Here is a 24,419-nt window from a genome sequence, read left to right as displayed (position 1 = left end):
TCCCGGTTGCAAAAAGCGAGGGGAAGCATCCTTGGCCTCAACATGCTGGACGAGTCCGCTCGCGGGCTGATGACGGCATTTGATGTCTCCAATTGGCCTCCGCGCACTTCTCAGCCGCATCTGAGGAACTCGGCTGGCAGTCGCTGGCCGGGACACTCTCACGAGCATGCATCGGACCACAGCCAGCCGTTGGATCAGAGCTCAGAAGATGGATCTGGGTCGTTCGACGAACAGAAGCTGGGATGGCGGAAACCAGTGGCACTCCTCTGTGCGATGATGACCGCTGCTCTCGACCGTTCTCACTGGCGTCATACCACATAGAATGCCCGCTTGCACGAAGAGTACGGGCGTCATTCTCCCTCAATTAGGCATGCTGCGCTGTAGGTATCTTTAGTTCCAAGGTCAAGCTGACCAGATCTCTGCAAGCGCAGTTCGTCCGAGTTTCTTTGGTTCCAAGTGCGATGTCGGTTTGAAGGAAACGCCCACGAGAATGTTTCACAGATTCCATGCAGACAGCTGCGTGGTCGACACGTGCACATGACCGTTGCGGGTTGTTCTGGGCATTTGTGGTAGTGTGCAGCAGGAACCGCCTTGACGGGGTAACAGGGCCTGCTTCCCTGGAAGCGCGGCTGCCAGATGAAAGAGCCACAGCAATGGACTTGCACTCAGTACATACCACATGACGGCTGGCGCTACGCGGATGGCATGTCTTCACACAATCCGTCCATGTCCTGAAGAGCTGATCAGCAAGCCATTTACGTAAGCTGTTGGCTGCAGGTCCGCACTTTGAAGAGCTCGAAGCAGCAGCTTCTTACGATTAGAAATGCACAGGATAAATAGTGGACTTGCGACAAATACTTTCACAGGACAAAGGTAACCATTCAACTGTGTTCTGTCCAGAATGTCGTTCCTAGCGATCGAAGGCCTCCACGCCTTCGTCACCGGCGCCTGCGGTGGCATCGGCAGCGCCATCGTCAAAGAGCTTCTTGGTCAGCCTACGCAACATATTCTAACCTCAAATTCTACACCTCGCTAACAATTCCCAGCAAGCGGCTGCAAAGTCACAGCCCACGATCTCCGCCCACCAGGACCCAACGCCCTCTCAAGCCCCAACATCTTCTACACCCAAGGCGACATCTCCGACGAAACCTCCATCTCCCAAGCAATCCAACAAGCCACATCCCACTTCGGCCCCATCAACATCCTCTGCGCCAATGCCGGAATCACCAACGAGCAATCCCACCCCAACATCTGGGAAATGCCGCTCGAAACCTGGGAAAACGTCTACCGCGTCAATATTCGCGGAACATTTCTCACAATCAAACATTTCATCATCGCCGCGATCGAGAGCCAGAAAGCCTCCGGCGGAGAAGAACTATACAATCTATCCATCGTCGTCACAGGTTCCGAATGCGGAAAATTCGGCCAAGCAGGTCATGCTGAGTACGCTTCCGGTAAAGCTGGATTGCAATACGGACTTGTTCCTACAGTCAAGAATGAAATTGTGAGGATTAATTCCAAGGCGAGAATTAATGCTGTGGCGCCGGGATGGGTGAATACGGAGTTGATTGGGGATCGACTTGATGATCCGAGGGAATTATATTTTGAAGCTCAAGGGACGGTGGCTTTGAGGAAGATTGCACAAGCGGAGGATGTTGCGAGGACGGTGGCGTTTTTGGCAAGTCATCGTGCGAGTGGGCATATGAGTGGGCAGTGTTTGAGCGTGGATGGAGGAATGGAAGGGAGGGTGGTGTGGAGAGAGGAAGAGGTGAAAGGGAGTAAAGTTTGGGGGAATAAAGCTGATGCTGCTATACCGTAGTTTCAACAGTTATCACAAAGCATGCAATTGTACCGTTGTGACGGCAAGTGAAGACTGGATCACAATGCTGGTCTGCTCGTATGCCCAATTGGGCAGCGGCGAACATAGGCGAGTAAAATGCCCTGTCGTTTCCCGTGCCTGACAGCATTAGTGCGGTCTCGCAGAGAAGAGCTCTGGGCCAGGCACCATTACGTAGTGAGACAGGAAAGCTATACAGCTACACCTCTGTCCGAGCTTCACTCCACATTCGACCCTTCGAGACCTCATGCCTCAGACCTAGCACTACCAGTATCCAACATGTCCTCCTCTTCTATCAAACCAAAGATCAAAATCGCCTGGTCAATCGACTTCGATGCCGTATCCGGCTGGCTCGGCACAGGCCAGAATCCCAAGAACACGACATCAGACTACTCCTCGGGCTATTTCAGCGCCACGACAGGCGTCCCACGTCTCCTCAAACTCTTCTCCAAACTCGGTATATCCGACAAAGTCACCTGGTGTATCCCAGGCCACTCCATCGAGACCTTCCCTCAGCAGACACAAGCGATCGTAGCCAGCGGAGCCGAAATCGCCATCCATGGCTACGCACATGAATCCGCATCGCAACTTACCGCCGAGCAAGAAGAAGACGTGTTGAAGAAATGTATTTCATTAATCGAAGGATTGACGGGCAAGAAACCTGTCGGGTATCGTGCACCACTGTACCAATTATCCGAACGAACAATTGCACTTTTGCAGAAATACAATTTCCTCTGGGATTCTTCGCTGTCGCATTTCGATAGCGTGCCGTACTTCTTACCTCGAGATCCCGCCCCGTTGCCGACGATAGACTTCCGCGCGGATGCGAACGCCGTGGACTGGATGGTTCCGAGCCCGGATTTCACGGCACTGCCGAAAAGTGAATTGGTAGAGATTCCTGCGAACTGGTATGCGGAGGATATGACTCCGTTGCAATTCTTCCCAAATGTGCAGAATTCGGCGGGATATGTGGATGTGAGAGTGGTGGAGAATATGTGGAAGGATCGGTTTGAGTGGTTGAGGAGTGAGATTGCGGAGGGGAGGGATGATACGGTGATTTTTAGCATTATTATTCATCCGGATACGAGTGGAATGGCGCATGTGATTGGCATGGTTGAGAGGTTCTTGAAGTGGTTGCAAAGCTTTGGTGATGAGGTCGAGTTCTTGACTTATAGGCAGATTGCGGAAGAGTGGCGGGCAGGTCAGAAGTGAAGTTGTTCTTGCGTAGTTGACGCTAGTGGCCCTTTTACCTGGAGCATCAGGCACTGAGCAGTTGCATGAAGTACGAACCCCAAGCCGTTCTTCTCGCCAGCATCACCGACACTGTCAGCCTCGACTGTGCTGCGCACTTAGGGGCTAGACTTCGAGAGGCTGCGCTGCGTATGCCAGGGGCTGGCATTTGCATGTGCCCCATGACAAAGAAGCTGCTTCAGGACTGAGTGGACAGGCTGCAGGCGCAACATAGCACCTCCCTACGAACCATGCTGGTGTACGCACACGCATGTGCAGCATGAAGTCTAACACTGACAGATCTACTGTGTATCTCGGTCGAGGTGGGGTCTAATCTTGGAGCAACGCGGCAAGTGTAACAGCGAGCTCTCGCGCACGATTTGCAATGACAGTGTTGCTCATTCGTGACCACAGCAATTGCTCTTTCCTGTCACTGATGAGCTGTTCATCTTGAGTCTTCTTCAAGTTTCGCTTTAGCGGCGTTAGTGCACATCAGCCAAGTCACTCCCGTTCAGAGGGTCTGAGACCAAGATGCTTGGAAGCAGCGTTGTTCAAACTTTGATGCACTCTATCGTGAACATTGGCGGCTCAATTTAGGAACTTTGACACGTGGAGTGGAGGGTGTTTGCACCCGATAGCCTGCATCGTATCGAAGTCGCATGTTGCATCGGGATCCCGTCGTGCACCGAGTCAATCAGGCCTCGGCCAGATAGGAATAGGAGCGGAGCCTCATGGTCGTCAGCTTGCCGTTCGTATTTGTTTCATGTCGTGATTGGTGGGCAGGCAACGCTACAGCTGTAAGCGGGCTGCAGACCAGGCGAGCTTCCACGATACTTTGGCAGGTGGCGCTGATGGCAGCTGGGTGCAATTCGTGAAGACGTTCATGCAACGTCGGCGATGAAGTGGAGGAGCAGGTTGTACGAGTTCAGGATCCCATGGAGTCCAGACATGAGGATCCTGGCAGCGCACCGCATCATGTCCGCACATGGCAACGACGGTGTTGACGGGCGCGCACTATCGACGGTGAAATCGTTGCAACGGAAAGATGAACTGCCGAATGGGGTTTGGCAGATGCCACTAGCTCCGGGAGGAGATGATAGCGAAATTGGAACACGGCGATCTGGGCGCTTTCGGCGAGCGCGGTGGGCGGGAGCTCAACGTTCGAGAAGGCTTGGACGACGGGCACAGGAGAAGGCGCACGCCGCTCGTGGCATGGCGATGGCGCGGAGGTGTGGTGGATGTGCAGAGGGGTCGTCGTGCGCGACGGCGAGGGCGACGACGAGTGTTTTGCAGCGGTTTCAGCAGGCGCAGCGCGACGAGGGCCGGCGAAAAGCGAGCACAAATGTTTTCACGAGCGCGCCCTCGTACACCCGCTTGGCGGGCCAGAAAGGATCAGCGTTTCGAGTCGAACAGCCAGGCCAGCAAGAGCCGTCGAGAGTGGGCCAGCGAACGCAGCAACTGGCGTCACCACTGCTGACGACCAAACCTGCTCTGCTCTGCGCTGCGCTTCTCCCATTCACACCACACAGTACCATTCCTCTCTGTCGTGTTTTCCCATTGCTATCCCGCCTGCGCCCAGAAGTCGGCGGGCCCCGACCCCGATCCAGGTAGATGCCAGCGTGACATTCCAGCAGCAGCTGAGTTTGCCGCTCGTTTGCGCCACACGAGCCAATCAAGCACGGCCAGAGCACTGCGCAGACTAGGGACTCCTCGACTCTCGCTCGCTCGCTTCTGCCGGCCATGTCGAACACCACATCCAGTACGTCGAGTCGTTGCTGACCATCCTACCCTTCTTCTATTCTTCTTCTTTGTCGACTTTGCGCTGATTCTTGGCGCGGCATAAAGGTGCCGCAGCGACGACCTCGATCGCGGACACGTCCAGCGCGCCCGTCACTTCGGATCCCATCACCACAACCATGTCGACCACCGCGCCCGAAGCGCCGACGACTTCTGTCGAATCTTCATCCATTGTTCCTCCAACTACTTCCGAGGTCCCTTCCTCCACCGCGGAGCCCACCACTTCATCGGAGCCGCCGCCGCCGACAACCAGTTCTGCGCCACCGGTATCGACCTCGACCATATCCGAATCCTCCGTACCTCCGACCACTCAAGTCGTTACTTCCGTAGTTACCGCGACTCCAACTGCGCCTGGTGAGACCGCTCCAGCGGCGACGACAATCATCGTAACGCGCACCAATTCTGCTTCCAATGTTCCTGCCACGACTGAAATCACCTCCTCCGCGACATCCTCTAATCCGGCGCTGAACACTGGCGGCTCTTCATCCGGCAGCAGTGGCGGCGGTGGTGGTCTGAGTACTGGAGGAATTACCGCCATTGCTGTCGTTGTTCCCGTGGTTGTGGTCGCTCTCCTCGTCTTGGCCGGCATTTTCCTTTGGCGCAGACGGAAGGCGAAGAAGGCTGCAGAGGAAGCGCGCCGCAAGGAGGTTGAGGACTATGGCTTCAATCCGAACAATGATCCAACTCTGCCCGCTGTCGCATCCGAGAACGGCACGGAGATGGCAGAGGACACCAGCGGCTACCGAGGATGGGGAGCTGCGGTGGGCGCGTCCAGGAAAATGTCGACCACATTGACCAGCGGCCATACGCAAGGTCAACTGTCGGATGCTGGTAGCAATGGTAATGCGTACATGGCTGCAGGAGCCGCCGATGGAAGTGATCGAAACAGCGGCGACGCTATGCTGCACCAGCGACGCGAGACTATGAACAGCGATCAGGTCGGAGCTCTTGGACAAGCACCAGTGGCTGGAGCAAACCCGTCAGGCATGAAGCGTGGGCCGTCAAACGCATCCTCGACGTACTCTGCAGGTGGCCACTCCGATGTCAGTGACCCACCGCCTCAAAACTACGATGCATACAACCCATCTGCCGGGTACGGCTACAGTCAGCACGGCCCGTATGGCGACGGCACATATGGAGGGGCCAGCAATCCTGACGGTATGCCGATCGTTCAAGACGTTAGTGCACGTCGGAACACACGGATACAGCAACCAGGCAATTACCAGCAAGGCAATTCTGGCATCGCGCAGAACTTTTAGCGCGCTTCTTGACGTTTTGATGTCCATCTTCCAAAAGCAGAGTTTGCGTTTGTTTTCTGAAACGAGTGGAAGACAATGGCCCAGCTCCCATGTTCGGCTTCTTGCATGCAGAAGCAGCGGCATGGGGAAACGGCGCTGTTCATGACCGGCTCCCGACAGGGGAGCCACAGATAAATTTGACCGCCACTTTGTGCTTTGGCACACTGGCATCATGGCGAAGGCGTTCTTTGAGAATTTCCCTTTTGAGTTATCAGGGCGGGAATGTGTGCCGACAGGCATCGCATGGGTGAGGAAGAGGGACTATACCATATTTCAGACTTTCGTGTGTGCAGAGGAGGAGAGGGAGACAGAGATTGAGACTTGACACCAGTCATTACGATGACTCTCATCTTGAACATTACTGTAGGCTAATAACAGAGGCAAACACTATACATATCCAGCATTCAATGATTGCAGCATATCCTCTCCTCGTTCGCACGCTTGCACCGGCAGCCTACATCACTCCTGCCACAGCAATCGGCGGAACAAGTAGCAAGTGAGGTGCCACGAAGCATCCCACGCCCCGCATGCTGGTTCTCTTCTTTGTGCTGCCTTGATTGTTGCAGGCCCGGCACAAGCCGTGCAGAGTGCTCACGTTGCGTCTTTGATATGTGCACCGTTTGCCGCCAACTTTGCACACCGCAGCAACATACAACTGACAACAAATGCGCGCCCGCAAGCACCGTCCGCCATGGCGATGAGCACCTTTCTGTACCACGAGGACGAAACACTGGGCGACATCAAAGTGAGTTGCGTCCTTCCGGAAATTCATCGCGCGTGGGAAGTGCAGCCGCCCCATTGGTTGCGGCCACGCTTCGGGAATCTTGTGTTTTGACTGAGCTCCCTTCCTGACACCTTCAAACAGTCGCATCTTCCATCGACAAACCGCACACAATCTTCCACCACCCGATCTTGGACCAGCTCGTTTTTTGCATCATCTGAACCCTCCACCGCCGACAACATGAGCAGCTTCCTCTCCTCCGCAGAGAACAAGGTCGAGCGAACGCTCGCACCGCTTCTGCCAATCCCAGCTTTCGGTGACCTCAGCAAGGCCGCCAACGACGTACGCACTCCCTCCGAGCTCCGCATACTGCTCGAAAGCAGATAGGATCGCGAGAAGAAAGTGCGCTGACAGGAGGCATAGCTCATCAACAAGGATTTCTACCACACCAGCCAAGGTTCGTCTTGTGCTGAAAGAGCTGCGAATGGCGAAGAAGAACATTTCAACTGACAATGCGTTGCAGCCACTCTCGATGTGAAGCTCAAGGCCCCAAGTGGTACTAACGTTACCATTAAGGGCAAGCAGGGCTTTGACGGCGCCACTGCTGGCTCCGTAGGTATACCCAGCGCTGCAGAACATATGACCTGCTAACGAAATTGCAACAGATCGAGGGCAAGCACACTCTCAAGCCTCAGGGTACGCACAACACATCTCTTTCGTTTTCAGAGCCCACAGCAGTCCCACCACCTCCAGCAACGAGCAAAAAGAAAATCAAATCGCAAAAGCAGCCACGAAAGCAGGAGACCCAGTATCCGCGAGGCTTTTTGCGCGGTGTCACATTCATGACACCACTCCCTACATCGCTGCAATCCAGTGCTTATTTGTTCGCCTACGGGGTGCCTAGTGGAGGAGGAGCTGAAGGAGAATTTGGGCTGACTTACAAACGTCAAGGTGTCACCATCACTCAGGCATGGTCGACCGCGTCTCTGCTCGACAGCAAGGTTGAGCTCGCCGATGTTGTCGCTCCAGGCGTCAAGGTCGATCTTCAGAACCTCTGGAACCCATCCAAGGAGGGCTCTGCCGCGCAAAAGATCAACGCCGCTTTCAAGAACCCCAACGTCCACGCCCGCACATTCGTCAACTACGGCACCGCCAAGGGCAACATCGATGCCATCGTCGACGTTGTCGCCGGCTCTGACGGTTTCCTCGTCGGTGGTGAGGCTGGTTACGATGTGCAAAAGGCTGCTGTCACCCGCTACTCCCTCGGTCTCGGCTACCAGACCCCAAGCTACGTCGCCAGCATTGTCGGCTCCCAGAACCTGACTCTCATCGCCGCAAGCTACTACCAGAAGGTCAACTCCGCCGTCGAGGTTGGTGCCAAGGCTGGCTACGATGTGCAGGCACAAAAGGCCAGCGGTCTTGAGCTTGCTTCCAAGTACAAGCTCGACCCTCTCTCTTTCGCCAAGGTATGAATTCAGTCCTATTAACAAAGGCGCTCATATACTAATCAATCAACAGGCCAAGATCAACGACCGTGGTATCGCCGCTCTTGCCTACAGCACCAAGCTTAACGCTGGCACCACTCTCGGCCTCGGTCTTTCTCTCGACACCAAGTCCCTCAACGAGGCTGGCCACAAGGTCGGAACCTCGCTCACCTTCGAAGGATAAATGTATCACCAGACGCTGTATGAATGATGGGAGGGGGGACAATAGAGCAGAGATCTTGAGCATTCGAAGCATTTCACCAGGATGGAAGTTATGCTTCGCTCAACCGCCTCAGTTGCCAGCTAGCTAGCTCGCTTGATACCCGGCTACCTGTACTGTGGCAAACTGTACTTGTACAAATGTTTTTGCTCGTCGCCTTTCTTTCGCTTTCCAACAAAACGGGTCATGTGTTCCGATTCATTGCGTACCCGCACGTGGCTATGCCGTGCTTGCAGGGATTTCCGGCAGAGCACGGGCTTCGCTCCCAAGCGATTGCGGGATATGTGGAGGCTCCGCAACATCTCATTCTGCACCTTCGCCTTTTAGCCTGCTTTGGGTCTACTTCTCACATACTCGCGGCGTTGTTTTCTGTCCGCCATACCCCGCCTGGAGATGATTTCGGCACATGAGCCGTTTGCTGACGACATGCGGAGGGAGGATCGAACGCTGTGAATCACCGAAAAGAGGGGAGCAATGCCACCTTTTTCCCGCGATTGACTACCGTGGTGTCTTCGCCCACAGATCTGCCGTAGGCGACCTGACGAGCATGGACGATTGCACTTCTTTGGGCTACCACTACGGCCGACGACGTCCTTGGCTACACGACCGGGCGAGCTTGTTTCGCGTGCGGTGAATGTGTCATTCATCATTGATGAGTATGATCCTCTGTCACTAGTACTAGTGCATGATGAAGGAAGCGTAGGTTGTACTTCTTTCGGACTTTTGCTTTCTTTACTTTTGCTTTTTGCTGACAGACGATTTCTTCTGTGCTGAGGTGGAAGAGTTTCTCATTTCTTGGACTAGAGCTATTGTGTGCATAGCTCACAGGGAATTAGAGAACAGGACGAGATGAAGTCTTCCACTTCGTTGGCGGGTCTGCTTGCACTCGGTAGTAGTCAACTGGCTTCAGCTCTCTCACCTACTGTCTCGCTCGACTACGCAACTTACGCGGGATCCGCACTTTCCAATGGTATAACTCAATGGCTCGGTCTACGCTACGCCGCTCCTCCCATCGGACCCCTCCGCTTCTCAGAGCCACAAGATCCCTTCGACCAGACCTCCAACGGCACCATTGCTGCGACTGAGCACGGAAAGATATGTCTACCGACAGGAGATCTAGATGATAATGATTTCACATTTCCCAATGGCAACTACTCCGAAGACTGCCTCTTCCTCGATGTCTTCGCTCCGAGCAATGCCACCAAGGACAGCAAACTGCCCGTCTTCTTCTTCATCTCTGGCGGAGGCTTCAACGCTCTGTCGAATGCGAAATACAATGGGTCTGGTATCATTCAAGCAGCAGCATACGATGCTGTCGTCGTTCTGTTCAACTATCGTGTCGGACCTTACGGCTTCCTTGCATCTAAGGAAATAGTTGAGGGAAATGCTGGCATCAACAACGGACTTAAAGATCAACGAAAGGCTTTGCAATGGGTGCAGAAATACATCTCCCACTTTGGCGGAAACCCAGAACATGTGGTTATTGGAGGAGCGAGCGCAGGAGCACAGAGCGTGAGTCTGCAGGTCACAGCGTATGGCGGAAGGGACGACGGACTGTTTGTTGGCACAGCAGCCGAAAGCCAGAGTTTCCCTCCTTTGCGAACGATCGAAGAAAGCCAATTCGCGTACGACAACCTGGTTATCCGAACGAATTGCACTGCTCAATGGAACGATACGTTGAGCTGCCTGCGAAGCCTCTCGGCAGAGGAATTGCAAAAGGTCAACTACAACACACCTTACCCTGGAGCACAAGAGGCAGCATTGTACATGTACGGTCCTACTTTGGATTTCGATTTCATCGCCGACTACACCACTCGCGCGTACGTCGAAGGAAAATTCGTCCGTGTTCCGGCAATCTACGGAGATGATACCAATGAAGGAACGAGCTTCGCCCCCAAGAACACGACATCTTATGGCCAGACTTCGACATTTCTGCAAAACAACTTTCCTGAACTCACGATCAAGCAGCTCGGGCAGATCAACGAATTGTACCCTGTCGAGGATACCCCTTCTTTTAATGGCAGCGGGAGATACTGGAGACAAGCTGCGGACGCTTATGGCGAGCTAAGATATACCTGTCCTGGAATTCTGGTGTCAGCTTCATTAGAGAGATACAATGTCCCTTCGTGGAACTACCACTGGAACGTCGTGGATCCGAAGGCAGATGCGGCAGGTCAAGGCGTGCAGCATACAGTCGAAGTTCATGCGATCTTTGGACCAACAAATACCAATGGTGGCGCACCGGACAGCTACCGCGTGGGAGGTGTAAATGAGGGTGTGACTCCGGTGATACAGGGCTATTGGACGAGTTTCATCAGGACACTGGACCCTAATAAGAAGAGAGTTGCTGGGACACCGAAGTGGGAGGAGTGGACTGGGACTGCGCTCAATGGGCAGGATGGAAAGAGGTTGAGGTTTGAGAGGAATTTGAATGCGACGGAGATGGAGAGTCCCCCGGCGATTCAGCAAGAGAGGTGTGCGTATTTCAGCTCGATCGGGTTGAGTGTGAAGCAGTAGTTGAGGTAGAGGATTATGACGAGATGATGCGAATACAACATGAATCTAATCCAAAGCAGAGCTCATTTCTGTGTCTGCTGCTCATGTCCTCACCAGCTTGGACATGTCTTCACCGAGAAGATAATGTGGCTGGGCCGGCTATGAGCAAATCGATAGTTTAGGATATGGCCATCGATTGTTGCAATTTTCACAGCTATGAAAGCCTGGAGGTGGGTGTACTGAGTCTGCTTGACATCCACTGATCGTGATGCAGGTGCATTTCTGCTATGGATGCAGGAACATGGCTTCTCATTGCCGCAGGTGAAAAACGCGGACTGCCGCTGAGCATATCTGCTTTCGATGACAATGTACGTGTCTCATACGTCGCGCTGCGCAAATGCCTCCCAGTTATATCCTGCGTACTGATTCTTATATGGCCATCAGAGAATATCCTACTCCCGTGTTTGCCGGAACTAGATGTTCTCCAACATGAGCTTGATCCTCGGATACAAAGATAGGAAGAGAAGTAAGCCAAGTACTCCATCGATAAACGCCATGAGCACGCCATATGTCCCTTTGTTCTGCCTTGTGTCATCGTTTAAAATCAAAGTGGTGATGGACACCGTCGTTGCAACGATTCCTGCCACCAAGAATAGTCTCCACCAGGCCCGGAATTTGTAGAAAAACGGAAAGAACCACCAAAACGGCCATACAAGCAGCGAGTAGATCACTAGCGGAGGCACGGCCAGAAGCGAAGATAGTAAAGATGAGAGTCCTTTGCGGCTGCTCAACGAAAATTCGATGAGCTGGAAGCCATGTTGATTGTGAAAGAGGAGTCCCTGATGATTGATTCTAGTTGTGAGTATCTTGATCTTGCGGCTCATCAGCAGGAAGTAGTGTCTCCGTGACGACAGGGGTATTCGGAAGGAGAAGCCAACGCATCCCGATAGGGCTTCGTGACGTAAGTCAAATCGAGACCGTCTTGTGAAAGCGGATGAGCCATCCCAGAAAAGTTCGGGAAACACGCAAATATTGACTTTGATGCATGCCTCACCACACAGAACCAAGGTGACCGTGCCATCAAGGTAGACTGATTCCACGGGCCTGCCATTTAATGGTTCTTCCGGTGACAGAGGGTTCATGGAGAAGGGGAGTCGAAATAATGTATCGCCTGCGTCCCAGACATCGTTCACAATGACTTTCGGCGTCGACATTTTCTGGGCCTGTGATTTCGTGACCACATTTCCTTGTCCAGAATCGATCTCAATGCTTGAAATGTTGCCGCGCCTTCGAACCAAGAGCATGACCTGCCGCGTATAGTCATCGTACTCTCGGGCTACATTGTCCGAATTTTGCAAGACTGTGAATGGCCAGCTAGTGCAGCGCTGCGATGCATCCACCAGGTCACATATGCCAGCATAGTCGCGGGTGAAGCCTTCCCCGCCAACGCTGACCATTTGCATGTAAATGCACATGCTCGGCCTGTCTTCGAGGCATCAGTTGAGGATTGCGAGATAAGTTTTGTCTGTACCATAGACCTCCCACTTGGGCATGTCAAAGATCGGTAGATGGAAACGTACGGTCCTACCAAGCACCTCACACTGCTTCTGAGTGCCGCTGCTGCTGACAACGACCATCTTCGAGTAGTGTGTACCCGTGAACGCATCGGGCGACGAGGCAAGAAGACCTCGGTGCTCTCCGCGATCACGAGCGACATCAATACCGCCCCAAGCGAAGATTGTCTGGTCGTTGTACACACGTATGAGCTCTTCCTGGAATCTCTGAAACGCACGGCTCCCTTCACCATAAATGACTGGGAGGCTAATGTCAAAGATACCGAGCAGTGAATACGCACGGTCTTCCATCCGCGCCGTCTCGCGGTTCGCAGCCCAGAACATCTTTTGAGCAATACTGAACGTGGAAAGTGAGCGTCTACCACTGAGAAGCTCCTTATGCACGTCAGTAATTGCTGAGACCTGTTGAATGAGACCACTTAGAGATCCGATGCTCTCTCCAGATCCATCGTAGAAGAGGAGTTTCGGAGAGGCGATCATTTCTTGCAAGGTCCACCCACGCTTGAACCAGCGGCAGTCACCCATCGAGGCAGAGTCTTGATAGTCGTCGAGATAGACATAACAAGTTTCGGATTTCTGATACCATCGATACATGGAGTTGATGGCCTCCGCTAGCTCGGCAGAGCTTTCTTTGTTGATGCAACAAGTGTCAACCCACACATATTGCAGTCCTTCCTTTGAGGCCTGAGCCATAGCAAAGTCCAGCTTCTTCCAGCCAGCTTTCTGTCGTGCTTTAGCCATGTCGGCCAGATCAGCGAAGAGGACCTCTTCTCCTTCCGACGGGCGTAGCCATGTATGTGACAGAATCGCGTATCTGAAATCGTCAACATATTCGTTCTTTTCCTCCAGGAGACCTGAATCAGTACGAAGCAAGCGCATGACCTCAGTGTAGGTTAGGATAAGACCGGACCAAGGTTAGTGAATAAGAAAAGGAACGACAACTAGAAGCTTCAGCCAACATGCTTATACTGAAGGATATGCCCAAAGTGTGGTAACACAGCATCTTCAGCTGGCCTCGCGTAACAATAGGCAGCACTCGAGCCATAAGATGCGGAACGAGGGTGCCTCACAGCCTGGCAGTCTGACGGGTGTTCGGTCTGCATCTTGAGCTGGAGCAAGCGAGCCTTCGTGGATGGCAGCTTGTTGAGGCCGATTCGGACATTCAAGGAATGGAGTCAAAGCGGGAGGTTGGCAAGTTAGGAACGATACGGTGACCGATTGATGTTAAGCGGCCAAAATTCGCGGTACAATCAATTACATCATTTGATAGCAAACATACCATCGCTCCTCATCCTCCATCTTCACTCACTTCTCACACTCGCTACGCGTCCTCTCGTCAATGTCGGCGCCCGGGCATGATTGCGCGATCATGCCTTGTCCGACGGACTCATCCTCCCTCACAATGTCTCCCGCCGTGCTCGCGACGACATTTCCATCCCTCAGCATCTCCAAAGGGTGAAATGGCCAACCACTACGAGACATTGAATGTGCCCACCAATGCTACTGCCAAGGAGATCAAAAAGTGTGTCCATTCAATGTGCTTCTAGTCGGCTTATCCCACTGACAATAATGGCCCGTAGATCCTTCTACACCCTCTCCAAAGCCAATCATCCCGACCTCCATCCGAACGATCCCTCTGCCTCCCAACGCTTCGTCAAAATCTCCGAAGCCTACGCGACACTCGGCTCGGCCGAAAAGAAACAGCGTTACGATCGTGACTTCTTCCGCAGCGAGGCCTCTTCTGGTGGTGGAGGAGGCCCGTCCTACGCGTCCGGCTCCCATTCCTCACACATGGCTTCTTCAGGCCCCGGTGGTCGCAGTCCCAGCGGTCTGAGTCGTCGACGTACACAATTCAAAGGTCCTCCTCCATCGTTCTATCGTAATGGTGCTTGGGGGGATTTTGGCGCAAAAAGACAGGAAGCTTCCGAGCGAGCGTCGCATACTCATGAAGCGCAAGGGCGTGCTGCTTCGAATCCGCAGGGAGGAGGTATGGGACCGGGAGGTTTTGCGCAGGGGCTGGACGATGATGTTCCGCATTTTGATGCGCGGGGGCATTTCAAAACTCATGAGCAGATACAGAGGGAGAGGATGGAGAGAAATCGCGTGAGAGCGAGACTGAGAAGGAAACAAGGAGCGAGTTTCGATGATGTGGGCGGTGGGAGCATGCTGGTGAATTTCTTCGTTGTGGGAGGTGTGTTGGGTGGAATCGCTGCCTTGACGGGACTGTTCAATGCGAAGGCAACATCAGGGAGTGGAGCTGGAGCAGCAGGGAGCGCGAATGGCAATGGCAAGAAGAAGATGGAAGTGGGGAGCTGACAGGATTTGCTGACATGAAGCATAGAGAAGTCACAAGAAGCACTATAAAGCTGGCAGAAGACGTACCCCAGAGAATAGAAACATACAACTGCACAGCGAAGGAGCTAAAGTTCACGTAATCCTAGCAAATTCCGGCCTGCAAAAGCTGTGTCTCACTCAACTTCGCAAGTCCCGGAGGAATGAGTTAGTGGAGATGCCAATCTATGCCTAAGACAATAACGATCACGACGAGCAATAGTCCCCTTTGTGCCGGAGAGTACAGCTATATCTACATGGCTGGCGACTGTGCATGCTCATCGCACTGTCCACAACTTGCACTTGATGAGAGATAACACTCGTAAGCAAAGCTGAATTGAATTTCCTTGCTATGTTGCAGCATACCAAGCGTCCAGCGCGAACTGCGTTCCTTCTTCGAGTTCAGACTTCTGATCCATGAATTTCGCACGTCTCTGCCGAATACTCAACGACTCTCTATGCCGCCTTCTTGGTCGCTCGCGGTCCCTCCTCGTCCTCTCTCTCCTCATCTGCTGCCCGCTTCTTGCTCACCCTCTTCTTCTTGGCCTCCTTCTCCAGCATCATCTCCTTCTCCAAGATAGCTTTCACCTCATTGCAATCGCCATGCACGGTGACCTTCTGGAGCCCTCTCATGGCTCTCAGCGCCACCACACCTTGGAACGTTGCCAGGTCCTTCCACTTCTTTCCTCGGCCACCTTTACTGAAGACCTCATCAAAGGCGTCTTTCCACATCCAAATGTCTAATTCTCTCAAACCCTTCATGCCCTTCAAAACTCTCATGGTAGGTAAGACTCTAGCGCACTGCTTCGTGTGAGTCCGATGCTCTCGTGGGTGCAAAATAAAGGAGGCATGGCGAATCATGTCTCGTCTGTCCCGAGGAGTCTTGTCGAGGAAGGTCTGCAGGTCTTCAAAGGTGCGAAAGACGAAATGGGTGTTCTTGTAGAAGTATGCGAGGGATTCTTCGCTGATCTGACGATTGATGAGTGAGAGAGCGAGGTGTTCGGCGAGGTGAGGGCCTTCGATGAAGGCTTTGGCGGACGAGATCCCTACTCGCATGGAAAGAGTGGGGTCGAATTCTTCTGGAAACCAGTCAGCAGCCTCGATGGTTGAGTTGAGGTCCCTCGTGCGAGCTATGAGACGTGGGCCACGAGCCGAATCCGTGCGCTGGGGACGCGTTTCCAGTGCTACGCCACTGCTAGGGAGGTCGAGAGTGTACGCATAGATCTTCTCGCGCAGTTCGGCTGGCAGGTCGAGGAAGCGGAATTGTTTGGCATTTTTGGTGGCTTGTGAGAGGCTTGGAAACCTCGTTGCTGGTATTGGCGGAATGTTGCAAAGGCCTAGAAAGGCTCGAGCTGCGGTTGTCTCGACTGCCCATCCGTCCGTCCCGAAATGGTCTCGTTCATGAATGGGACGGCCGCCAATCCTCGTGATGGGGACTTCAAGTGATTTGAAAGCCCGCTGGAAGTCTAGACGAAACTTCTCGATGTTGTGAAGGTTCCTACCATCACTGCCGTGCGCGATGAAATCAATCGACTCGTCGTTCCAGTAGGGGAATGTCTCTAGAGTCCAATGGAAGGCGTCTGTCCACGGTTTGCCGGGCTTGAAGAGGACTGCAATGACAGCCAGTTGCTCAACGCTGTGTCTAGGTTCATCGTAACCTTTCAAAAATGGCTTGATGGTGTCGAGAACCCGGTAGAGTAGCTCTCTACGCGAAGCATCTGGCTCCCCTGCTATGATGTGTAGTGAGACTAGATTGTGTCCAGCCATAGCTGTGGAGTAGCCGACGCTGTTATTGGTAAATAGGCCTCAGAAGAAGCTAGTTTGTGGTCGCGAATTTGAATGAGTGTTGTATTGTGTCCAGACAGCGTGGTTTGCACCTTGAAAGCACGAAGGTTGTTGGTATTGTGAATCGTGAGGATGTTGAAATGCTGCGAGGTGGGTTTCTGGGTCTTGGTGAAGAGAAGGAAGTCAAGTCTTGTCCAAGAAATCGAACTCCTCTTGTATCAGAGATGCGGGCCGCGTGAAGTTCCAGTGAACGAGTGTTGTTCACCTTCACGATTATCACGGGTCATGAATGGCCAGCATTGAGTCACCCTAGATAACCCGTGAAGACGTGAACGCGCGTGATGGTTGGTGAAGGCGAGTGACGAACGCTCACCGCACACTGCGATATACGGCAAGAGAGGGTGGAATGCTAGTGAAACTTTCCTTTGTGTCGGAATACCAGTAGAGCGTCGAAATGCTTTGTTCTTTGTGTAGCTCGCAGCCTTGGCCGTTGAGTCGACGAGCCTCACTTACTTTCACTTCCATGATTCGTGTCCTAAGGACTGATTAGATGCGAGTACAGTGAGTGGGATGAACACAATATGTGCAAGAGTGAAGAGTGAAAGACGTGATTTCTGCGAGAGAGTGGTATTGGCTCACCCTTTATGTAGTTTCTGGCTCTGCTAGCTCAGAGTTAGCTCTGCATTCTGCGTGGATTGCTGTTCTCAACTTGAGCGAGCACATGCTGCAGTGTCTCGGGTAATCGCCCCAGCTTTGTGAGACAACCTACTCCTTCTCATCAGCATCTACCATTGCCTTTTCGTCATCCTCGGAGACGTCCGTCGATGCGGTGGCCCGAATGCCTCCCCTCCATCTAGAAATCACTGTTCCAGCGTGCCATCTCCGGTTCGAATCGGGCAGAGGCCCGCCATTCGGCGCGCCAACTAACAATCTCCCGGAATGGACCACGTAGATTGGATAGCTGGAATGCAAGCTGTTAAGATACGTGCGGACCTTTGTGGCATAGTCATTGTATATGCTTCTTTCTTCTTGTGGCCTGACTCTGATCTAAACCGATGTGAGCTCACGCGTAGCCCCAGGCAGCGATCGGGAGCGTTGGCGCGAGCGTACTTACTTGGTAAACGGCCATGGACTTGTCGGTGAATCTTGAATCCGCCTTTTCTGCCTCGCGTAACAGCACTTCTGCAGACGACATATTCATGCTCGCGTGGGGTCGCTTCTGTATCCGGACTCCGCAAAGCTTCCGCGGAGCACAACACATGCCATGAGCTCTGCATCGTTATGTACTGGCCGGCAGCACATGTTTGCTTATGAGAACATCTCGAAGATCAGAGAGCAGTCAAGAATGAATGTTCACTCACAGCCACGAATTCTTCCTCGCATGCTGCAAGCCCTGAATCAGAACCTGTAAGCCCTTTCCAGGCTCTTTCGATTCAATGCTGGCGCTCTGTGGACTCATCAGGTATCCATTCACAGTCTCGATCGCGAACTGAAGCCCCTGCTCGCCTTCAACACGACAAACAAAGGGGGATCCAGGTCTCGAATATGCCAAGTCGTCACTCGAGATCTTGCTGGAGTCGAGGACGCGCCACGGTCCCTTGAATTTGACTCGCAAGGGATCTTTGCCAGTGCATGCACGATACGTCGTGGTGTCCCAGAGATCCAACACGCGTCCGTAGCGAGAGACTTTTCCCGCTGGCCAAGATTCCCAGTCCACATGAGCATCTTCGTTGGTGATCTTTGGAGCGTGGACGAGATTAGCTTCGTCGACTTCATTTGCGCTGTCAGCAGTTTCTGGATGTTTGAACAGCCCTTCCCGAATTCCTTCTTTGAGCATCTTCGCACCAAGAGGTCCGAGAATGTCGATCAACTGCTGTACAGTGGCTTCCTCGGGAATCTCGATTCCAGGCAATGTTGTTTGGGACAAGATTTTGCCATGATCGAACTTGCTCGGATGCATTGTTTGCAGCGTGACGCCGGTGTGTGACCGACCTTGTAGTAGGGCATGCTGGATAGGGGCGGGTCCACGAAGGTCTGGCAACAGTGAAGGGTGGACATTGAGACCACCATACTTGGCGGCGTTCAAGATCCGGGGAGGTACAAGTAAGCCAAAGGATACCGCCACGATCAGATCGAATGGCGATGGCGGGTTCCAGCCTTTGAATGTGTCGATTTGATGAAGTTGAAGCCCGAGAGGTTGTGCGACGGATTTGATGGGGGCTGAACTGGGTTAGCTCTGTGCTCCTGTCAATGCGTGCATGGCATTGTACCTTCATGAACCTGCTTCAGACCTCGTCCGGTGCGTTTGTCAGGTCTGCAAACAACTTCAAGTGAGCCGATGGTTTCTGGACTTTCTTGCTTCAGTTCATGTAGAGCTTTAAGTGAGTATTTGCTGAAATCATCTGAGCCGCAGAACAGAACGCGGAGTGGATCTGAGAGCTTGGTGGAAGAAGTGAGGGATCGTTTTGCGGCGGAAGCTGCAGATGAAGCTCCGAGCCGTTTGATCGGTCTCAGGCTGCGAACAGTGAGCATGACAAACTTGTGACAGATAGAGTAAGAAGGCAGGCAATACAGATCGACAATGGCAAGAAGCACGCACGCAGCGAAGGAGACGAAGTGGGACGCGATGCCCGCGGTGGAGTCCGACAAATGATCCGAATTGACGCGGATTGACATGGTCCTAATGAAAGTGAAAGTGCTGCCCGCCAACCCTCCAAAGCATGCCGGACTCCCACATCCTCCTTCCCAATCGTCACGCCACTGCTGCACTATCACGTTGGTTAACTGAGTGCGGCATCAACATTGACATGCGGATGGATAATGCCAAGATTCACGCGCATAGGAAAGAGGTCAACAATGGAGCAGAGTGACGTTCACTCACTTCTCTATCTTTGCACTCATCATGACGACATGTTCTAAAAGTTGAGAGAGCAGTATCGAGCTCAGAACCACATAAGAAAGTGCCTGTCTTTACTGACTCTTCGATTCTGTTCCCTTCTTGTCAACTCTAACTCTCACCAAGTACAAAGGACAGCAGCACACTACAGCTTACAATGTCGTCCAGCAAAGGTGTTTTCGAGATTGGTAAGTACCCCAACAACCTTGGACTGCATCTCAATACTAACTGAATCTCACAGGCTTCCAGCCCGAAGTCCAACACCAGGAAGCCCCAGGCAACCAGCAGAAACTCGGACCCGCCCCAGCGATCTCCCAGGTGCCCGATGGCAAAGGCGGAGCCAAAGAATACAAGGCCTCTGGCAAGCTCGAAGGCAAGAAGGCCCTGATCACGGGTGGTGACTCCGGAATCGGCCAGTCAACTGCCGTCCTCTTTGCCATGGAAGGCGCTGAGGTCTTCTTCACATACCTCTCCGATCAAGAGAAGAAGGATGCGGATCAGACAGTGAAGTTGGTAGAAGAGAAGGGCGGGAAAGCACACGCGTACCAGGCCGATCTGAGGAGCAAAGACACATGCAAGAAGGTCGTGGATACGGCACGGGAGAAGATGGGAGCAGTCAACATTCTGTTCAACAACCACGCATACCAGATGATGATCAACAGCATTTTGGATCTGAGCGAGGAGCAATGGGAGAACACATTCAACACGAACATTCACCGTGAGTCGGACCTGTTTGCAGCTCTTCATGGTTCAGAGGATATTATTACTAACTGTCTGCAACAGCCTTCTTCTACCTCTCCAAATACGTCCTGCCTCATATGCAAGAAGGCGACACCATCATCAACAACGCCTCTATAAACGCCTACATTGGCCGACCAGATCTCCTCGACTACACCTCCACAAAGGGCGCCATCGTTTCCTTCACGCGTGGTCTCTCGAACCAGTTCGTCGGCAAGGGTATCCGCGTCAATGCTGTGGCCCCAGGTCCTGTCTGGACACCACTCATTCCTGCAACGATGAATGACGACGCGACCAAGCAGTTCTCTTCTCCCATGGGACGTCCAGGACAGCCAAGCGAGATTGCAACATGTGTGGTTTTCCTTGCCAGCACGGACTCGCAGCAGCTGAGCGGGCAGACGATCCACGCCAACGGAGGTGTGATTGTCAACGGCTAGATGTTTTGCAGCGGTATCCGGCAAGTGCGCTGCAGAAGGTGGCGCATACTGTGATGATTGTATGAGATATGAGCATAGATGAGCATGATGCGTAGCCCTTCGTCCTTGAATGAGAGGTTAATTGTAGTCAGCAATAGAGCTTAAGCAAAAATTGATCATTCACGATCGGGGATCGCAGTATTGTAGATTCCTCAGTGATCTGTGCTTGTTCGACCTTTCATGCCGTGCTTGTTGCACAATATTGCGTGGCGCACCCCGGTTAACTCAGAAGCACGCAAACGCAGCGAAGGCTTTCAACATCGTCAGCACTGTTGACATGAACTCACTGGGAAAACGAGACGTCGTCACTGAGATGAAAGGGAGCTGGCAAGTGTAAGAAATCGTTACTACAGTATGGTTTTACAGTTATTCTGTGCTTGTTGTATTCTTGTCATCTCAATTCATCCTCCTCATCCTCTTGATAAAGAGTCTCAGAGAAAAACTGTCCTCGCCAGCGAAGAAGCCTCGGCCGCCTTTCGCCGTCTCTCATGTTGGAGTTCCCCTTGATTTCAGTAGTAGCACAGTCTCCGCATAGCAAAGAAGAAGTTTCGTTAAAATCACCTCACAGAGAAACAGACAGCAGGCAGCAATGTATTTGCCGCCAACCTGTCATTTCTGTGAGGATCACAGTCAGGTCAATTCGATCAATCAGTTCGTTCCTGCAGCAGTCTCTGGTTGTGCAGTACAGAGCCAGTATCTTTGGTTTCCGGTATTATTCCTCCGCTCTCTGTTCGAGTCTCTTACTTGGACGCGACTTCCTTGTCTTTGACGCCGACTTCCTCTTCTTCGATAGTGTCGGAGGAGCTGGTGGTGCTCATCTTCTCCAGCTCAGCGTGATCTGGGCCGTGGATGTCTTCGTCGTATTCGATGACATCGTCATCGGCTTCGAATTTGGTCTTGAAGAGGTTGTGGCCTGCGGCCATGGAGGTCGAGTTGCTGCGACGCTTGGGCTTGGTGAGGTTATATGGGAGGTCGTCGAGCTCGGTGTAGCCTGGGGTGCCCCTATGGAACATTGCATGTTAGTGAGAGATTCGGGCAGTCATGGGGTGTGACGTAAGGGATAGGTAAAAGGAAGGTGCGGTGCATAGGAAGTGACCGGATCGCTTTGAGTGAGATGTGGGACGTACCAGTTGCCGCGTCCTTGACCTTGCTTCTTGGTGCTAGATGGATTGACGCCGTCGTAGCCGTGCTTTGCAAAGTAGCGTGGCAGGTGCTCTTCTGGAGCAGCTGTGCCATTGGCGAGACCGACGTGGTCACGGTTGTTGGCCTTCTGAGTGCGAGTCACTGGAAAGAGAGTGTTAGCAGGTGCGTCGCGAGGTGTAAGCTGATGCTATGCTGTGGTTTGTGACTCAATGGCAGTGCTGGCAGGGGAGAGAGTCGCGCCATTGCTTTATTGAAGAGTGAAAGACTTACTGTTGGGTGGTTGATGTGCTTGGGAGAAGGACTGTTGCGGTGATGTTGGTCTTGCTGAGCTGAGGTGTTGCGCGTGGTGGTAGTGGTTTGGATGTTGGTCGATGAGTCGAAGAAGAAGGGATGAGGTTGAGGTGATGAAGTCTCAGGTAAGGTAAGGTAAGCTCGTTGCCCAAGTGAGGTGATGTCGCGTGACTTGTCTCACTGCCTCGATACGAGTGGACACTTGAGGCTGCTTTATTCACTCAATGGACGGGTACCTTGCATCTGCCTGCAACACTGACTCTTCTATGGCCGTTGCGCGCAGTCGCCTCGTCGTACGTTTTCCAGAAGATGCTGGAAAGCCGGTCACGAGGCACAGGATGAGGCTGTTTTGGCTTAGGGGGAGCCATTGCGTGAGCTAGACCACCCCACTCCCGCCAGCTGTGTCTCATGAGAAGTACCTCGATTCCTGGTGACATGCGTCGGGCCAGATGCCGGCTGCACTTGGGTTGCTCATCGGCCGCAACATGATTGCCTGTACGGAAGCATCGCCTCTCCCTCCCCGGATCCACCTCCATCATGGGCATCACAGTTCCAAGGCATCTCGTTCCTGACGCTGCTGCGGTGCGCGTCGCTGAGTCCTATTGTCGGCCCTAGCGCCGACGTCACTGCTCGCGTGGCCGCAGCAAGGGTCTCGTGACTGCCGAGTCATCCATTGGATTCCGCCCGGTGCATCCTAATGCCAGCTGTTCTCACAACGAACATCAACGTGAAGTGCGTCGCAATCCGCCATCAGCCTCGAAGGCGACCACGCGTCTGACTTGCAGTGACATGGTACGGAGGTACCTGCATACTTTGGTTGGCTCTCTTTGTGAGACCCAGAAAGAGGGGTCACGCTAGAGGCACGGCTAGCTGCCGCTCGTGCAGGAAAGTCTGGGGAAATTGGATCGAGATGCCGATCCTCAGTAACGTCGAGCTTTGATATCACGCTGCAAGTTCTTCGTTGACTCGTCCTTTGCACGACGCGTTCATGCGGGAAATTGTAGAACGTGGTGCAATATGCGGTAGTATACGCCCGCCAAGACGTGTTGTGAAGTCTTCTTTCAAGACTCCGGCACTATCTCAAGCATTCGAATTCTGTCTGCTTTCATTTTCGAGAAAGTGCGACCGTGGGTTCATTGTGCAGCAAACACGATGCAAGTAGATAAGACTGCCATTCTGTCTCGTCAAGATTTCATCGTCTCACTCACCCGCCATGTCCTCTCGTGACAGCATGGCTTCCGACATCTTTGACCTTCAGAGCTTTCAACGTGAGATCGAAGAGTTGATAGGGCCTCACAAAGGCTCGATCACCACTGCACCTCCCTTCACTGCAGCACAACTGATCATCATAGCCATCGCGCTTCTCAGTGACAGCAACGAGGCGCAGTCCGAGGTCGCCATCATGCAATGGATTCTCCGGAACATTTCAGTATTACGGCAACATGGCACAAAAGGGGTTCTGTACGCTCGTTCTCAAAGATTTCGATGGCACAGACGATTCGAGGTCGAACAAGACGATGTCACGGACATTTGGCAAAGAATTCAGAGCTGCGTTGTCGACATACGAGGTGCCCATTGTGGCACATGCCCATTTCGAGCGACCACGGCGATATGACGAGTCTCCTACACAAGCGACTTGGTCGCTCGATCTTCAGTCTTCTCCAACATTCCTCGGGCTTCGTCCAGGCGTTGTTAGAAGTGAGGCCTTCCGACTTCTGGATTTGCCGGCTGAGATTCGTGGAATGATTCTCGAGCAGGCTCTGATACTCTCAAAGAGTGGTGTCTGCACCTGGCGACAAGCAAAGAACATTCTTCTCTGTCCTCTGACCCGGGAAATGCACGGAGAGATCAGTGGAATAGTCAGGGTGCCGAGAGTGGCGACTCATTATGAGGAGAGTGGCTCGATCCCGCGCGAGTTGCTGCTCGGACCCGAGCTGGGCGAGCATCTCTCAGTTCTCCGGGTCAATCAACAGGGAAGTGCTTGAGTCTTTCGGCGGGAGAATGCGGACTGACGTTGCAATAGCTCCACTACGAAGCGCTCCCCATCTTCTATCGGCCGAACACCTTTTTGTTCCCAACCGTTGGGACGCTCAATCGCTTCC

The 24,419-nt window shown here is 53.1% G+C and overlaps 12 protein-coding genes across 14 annotated transcripts; 8 read left to right on the top strand and 4 right to left on the bottom strand.

The window, feature by feature from the left end:
• Positions 1-901: 901 nt before the first annotated feature.
• On the top strand, positions 902-1,819 carry CKM354_000659400 (uncharacterized protein; the record flags this gene model as incomplete). The annotated part of the gene is made up of 2 exons (XM_044801916.1): positions 902-989; positions 1,047-1,819. The coding sequence occupies 2 exons, from the start codon at positions 902-904 to the stop codon at positions 1,817-1,819; spliced, it is 861 nt and encodes a 286-aa protein (XP_044657851.1).
• Positions 1,820-2,116: 297 nt separating this feature from the next.
• On the top strand, positions 2,117-3,049 carry CKM354_000659300 (uncharacterized protein; the record flags this gene model as incomplete). Its single annotated transcript, XM_044801915.1, has 1 exon — positions 2,117-3,049. The coding sequence occupies one exon, from the start codon at positions 2,117-2,119 to the stop codon at positions 3,047-3,049; it is 933 nt and encodes a 310-aa protein (XP_044657850.1).
• A 1,758-nt stretch (positions 3,050-4,807) lies between these two features.
• On the top strand, positions 4,808-6,123 carry CKM354_000659200 (uncharacterized protein; the record flags this gene model as incomplete). Its single annotated transcript, XM_044801914.1, has 2 exons — positions 4,808-4,826; positions 4,913-6,123. 2 exons carry the CDS (start codon positions 4,808-4,810, stop codon positions 6,121-6,123), a joined length of 1,230 nt encoding a protein of 409 aa, XP_044657849.1.
• Positions 6,124-6,853: 730 nt separating this feature from the next.
• CKM354_000659100 (uncharacterized protein) lies at positions 6,854-8,551 on the top strand (the record flags this gene model as incomplete). The annotated part of the gene is made up of 7 exons (XM_044801913.1): positions 6,854-6,907; positions 7,028-7,225; positions 7,307-7,340; positions 7,407-7,495; positions 7,549-7,579; positions 7,835-8,349; positions 8,402-8,551. The coding sequence occupies 7 exons, from the start codon at positions 6,854-6,856 to the stop codon at positions 8,549-8,551; spliced, it is 1,071 nt and encodes a 356-aa protein (XP_044657848.1).
• An 885-nt stretch (positions 8,552-9,436) lies between these two features.
• Positions 9,437-11,104, top strand: CKM354_000659000 (uncharacterized protein; the record flags this gene model as incomplete). The annotated part of the gene is made up of 1 exon (XM_044801912.1): positions 9,437-11,104. The coding sequence occupies one exon, from the start codon at positions 9,437-9,439 to the stop codon at positions 11,102-11,104; it is 1,668 nt and encodes a 555-aa protein (XP_044657847.1).
• A 452-nt stretch (positions 11,105-11,556) lies between these two features.
• Positions 11,557-13,536, bottom strand: CKM354_000658900 (uncharacterized protein; the record flags this gene model as incomplete). Of its 3 annotated transcripts, XM_044801909.1 has the most annotated exons (3): positions 11,557-12,569; positions 12,615-12,994; positions 13,316-13,536. In XM_044801909.1, the coding sequence occupies 3 exons, from the start codon at positions 13,534-13,536 to the stop codon at positions 11,557-11,559; spliced, it is 1,614 nt and encodes a 537-aa protein (XP_044657844.1). The 3 variants fall into 3 exon arrangements, with proteins under 3 accessions (XP_044657844.1, XP_044657846.1, XP_044657845.1); XM_044801911.1 differs by lacking the exons at positions 12,615-12,994; positions 13,316-13,536 and having other exon boundaries at positions 11,557-12,540; XM_044801910.1 differs by lacking the exon at positions 11,557-12,569 and having other exon boundaries at positions 12,580-13,536.
• Positions 13,537-14,012: 476 nt separating this feature from the next.
• On the top strand, positions 14,013-14,973 carry CKM354_000658800 (uncharacterized protein; the record flags this gene model as incomplete). The annotated part of the gene is made up of 2 exons (XM_044801908.1): positions 14,013-14,179; positions 14,238-14,973. The coding sequence occupies 2 exons, from the start codon at positions 14,013-14,015 to the stop codon at positions 14,971-14,973; spliced, it is 903 nt and encodes a 300-aa protein (XP_044657843.1).
• Positions 14,974-15,444: 471 nt separating this feature from the next.
• Positions 15,445-16,755, bottom strand: CKM354_000658700 (uncharacterized protein; the record flags this gene model as incomplete). Its single annotated transcript, XM_044801907.1, has 1 exon — positions 15,445-16,755. The coding sequence occupies one exon, from the start codon at positions 16,753-16,755 to the stop codon at positions 15,445-15,447; it is 1,311 nt and encodes a 436-aa protein (XP_044657842.1).
• Positions 16,756-18,130: 1,375 nt separating this feature from the next.
• Positions 18,131-19,305, bottom strand: CKM354_000658600 (methionyl-tRNA formyltransferase; the record flags this gene model as incomplete). The annotated part of the gene is made up of 2 exons (XM_044801906.1): positions 18,131-18,993; positions 19,044-19,305. The coding sequence occupies 2 exons, from the start codon at positions 19,303-19,305 to the stop codon at positions 18,131-18,133; spliced, it is 1,125 nt and encodes a 374-aa protein (XP_044657841.1).
• Positions 19,306-19,826: 521 nt separating this feature from the next.
• CKM354_000658500 (uncharacterized protein) lies at positions 19,827-20,844 on the top strand (the record flags this gene model as incomplete). Its single annotated transcript, XM_044801905.1, has 3 exons — positions 19,827-19,857; positions 19,911-20,387; positions 20,453-20,844. The coding sequence occupies 3 exons, from the start codon at positions 19,827-19,829 to the stop codon at positions 20,842-20,844; spliced, it is 900 nt and encodes a 299-aa protein (XP_044657840.1).
• Positions 20,845-21,623: 779 nt separating this feature from the next.
• CKM354_000658400 (uncharacterized protein) lies at positions 21,624-22,685 on the bottom strand (the record flags this gene model as incomplete). Its single annotated transcript, XM_044801904.1, has 4 exons — positions 21,624-21,885; positions 22,011-22,167; positions 22,297-22,327; positions 22,578-22,685. The coding sequence occupies 4 exons, from the start codon at positions 22,683-22,685 to the stop codon at positions 21,624-21,626; spliced, it is 558 nt and encodes a 185-aa protein (XP_044657839.1).
• Positions 22,686-23,548: 863 nt separating this feature from the next.
• CKM354_000658300 (uncharacterized protein) lies at positions 23,549-24,302 on the top strand (the record flags this gene model as incomplete). Its single annotated transcript, XM_044801903.1, has 2 exons — positions 23,549-23,778; positions 23,864-24,302. 2 exons carry the CDS (start codon positions 23,549-23,551, stop codon positions 24,300-24,302), a joined length of 669 nt encoding a protein of 222 aa, XP_044657838.1.
• Positions 24,303-24,419: the final 117 nt, after the last annotated feature.

This window comes from Cercospora kikuchii (assembly GCF_019650295.1).
Source record: "Cercospora kikuchii DNA, contig_00004, whole genome shotgun sequence".
NCBI lineage: Eukaryota > Fungi > Ascomycota > Dothideomycetes > Mycosphaerellales > Mycosphaerellaceae > Cercospora > Cercospora kikuchii.
This window is presented reverse-complemented; position numbering and strand designations above follow the sequence as displayed.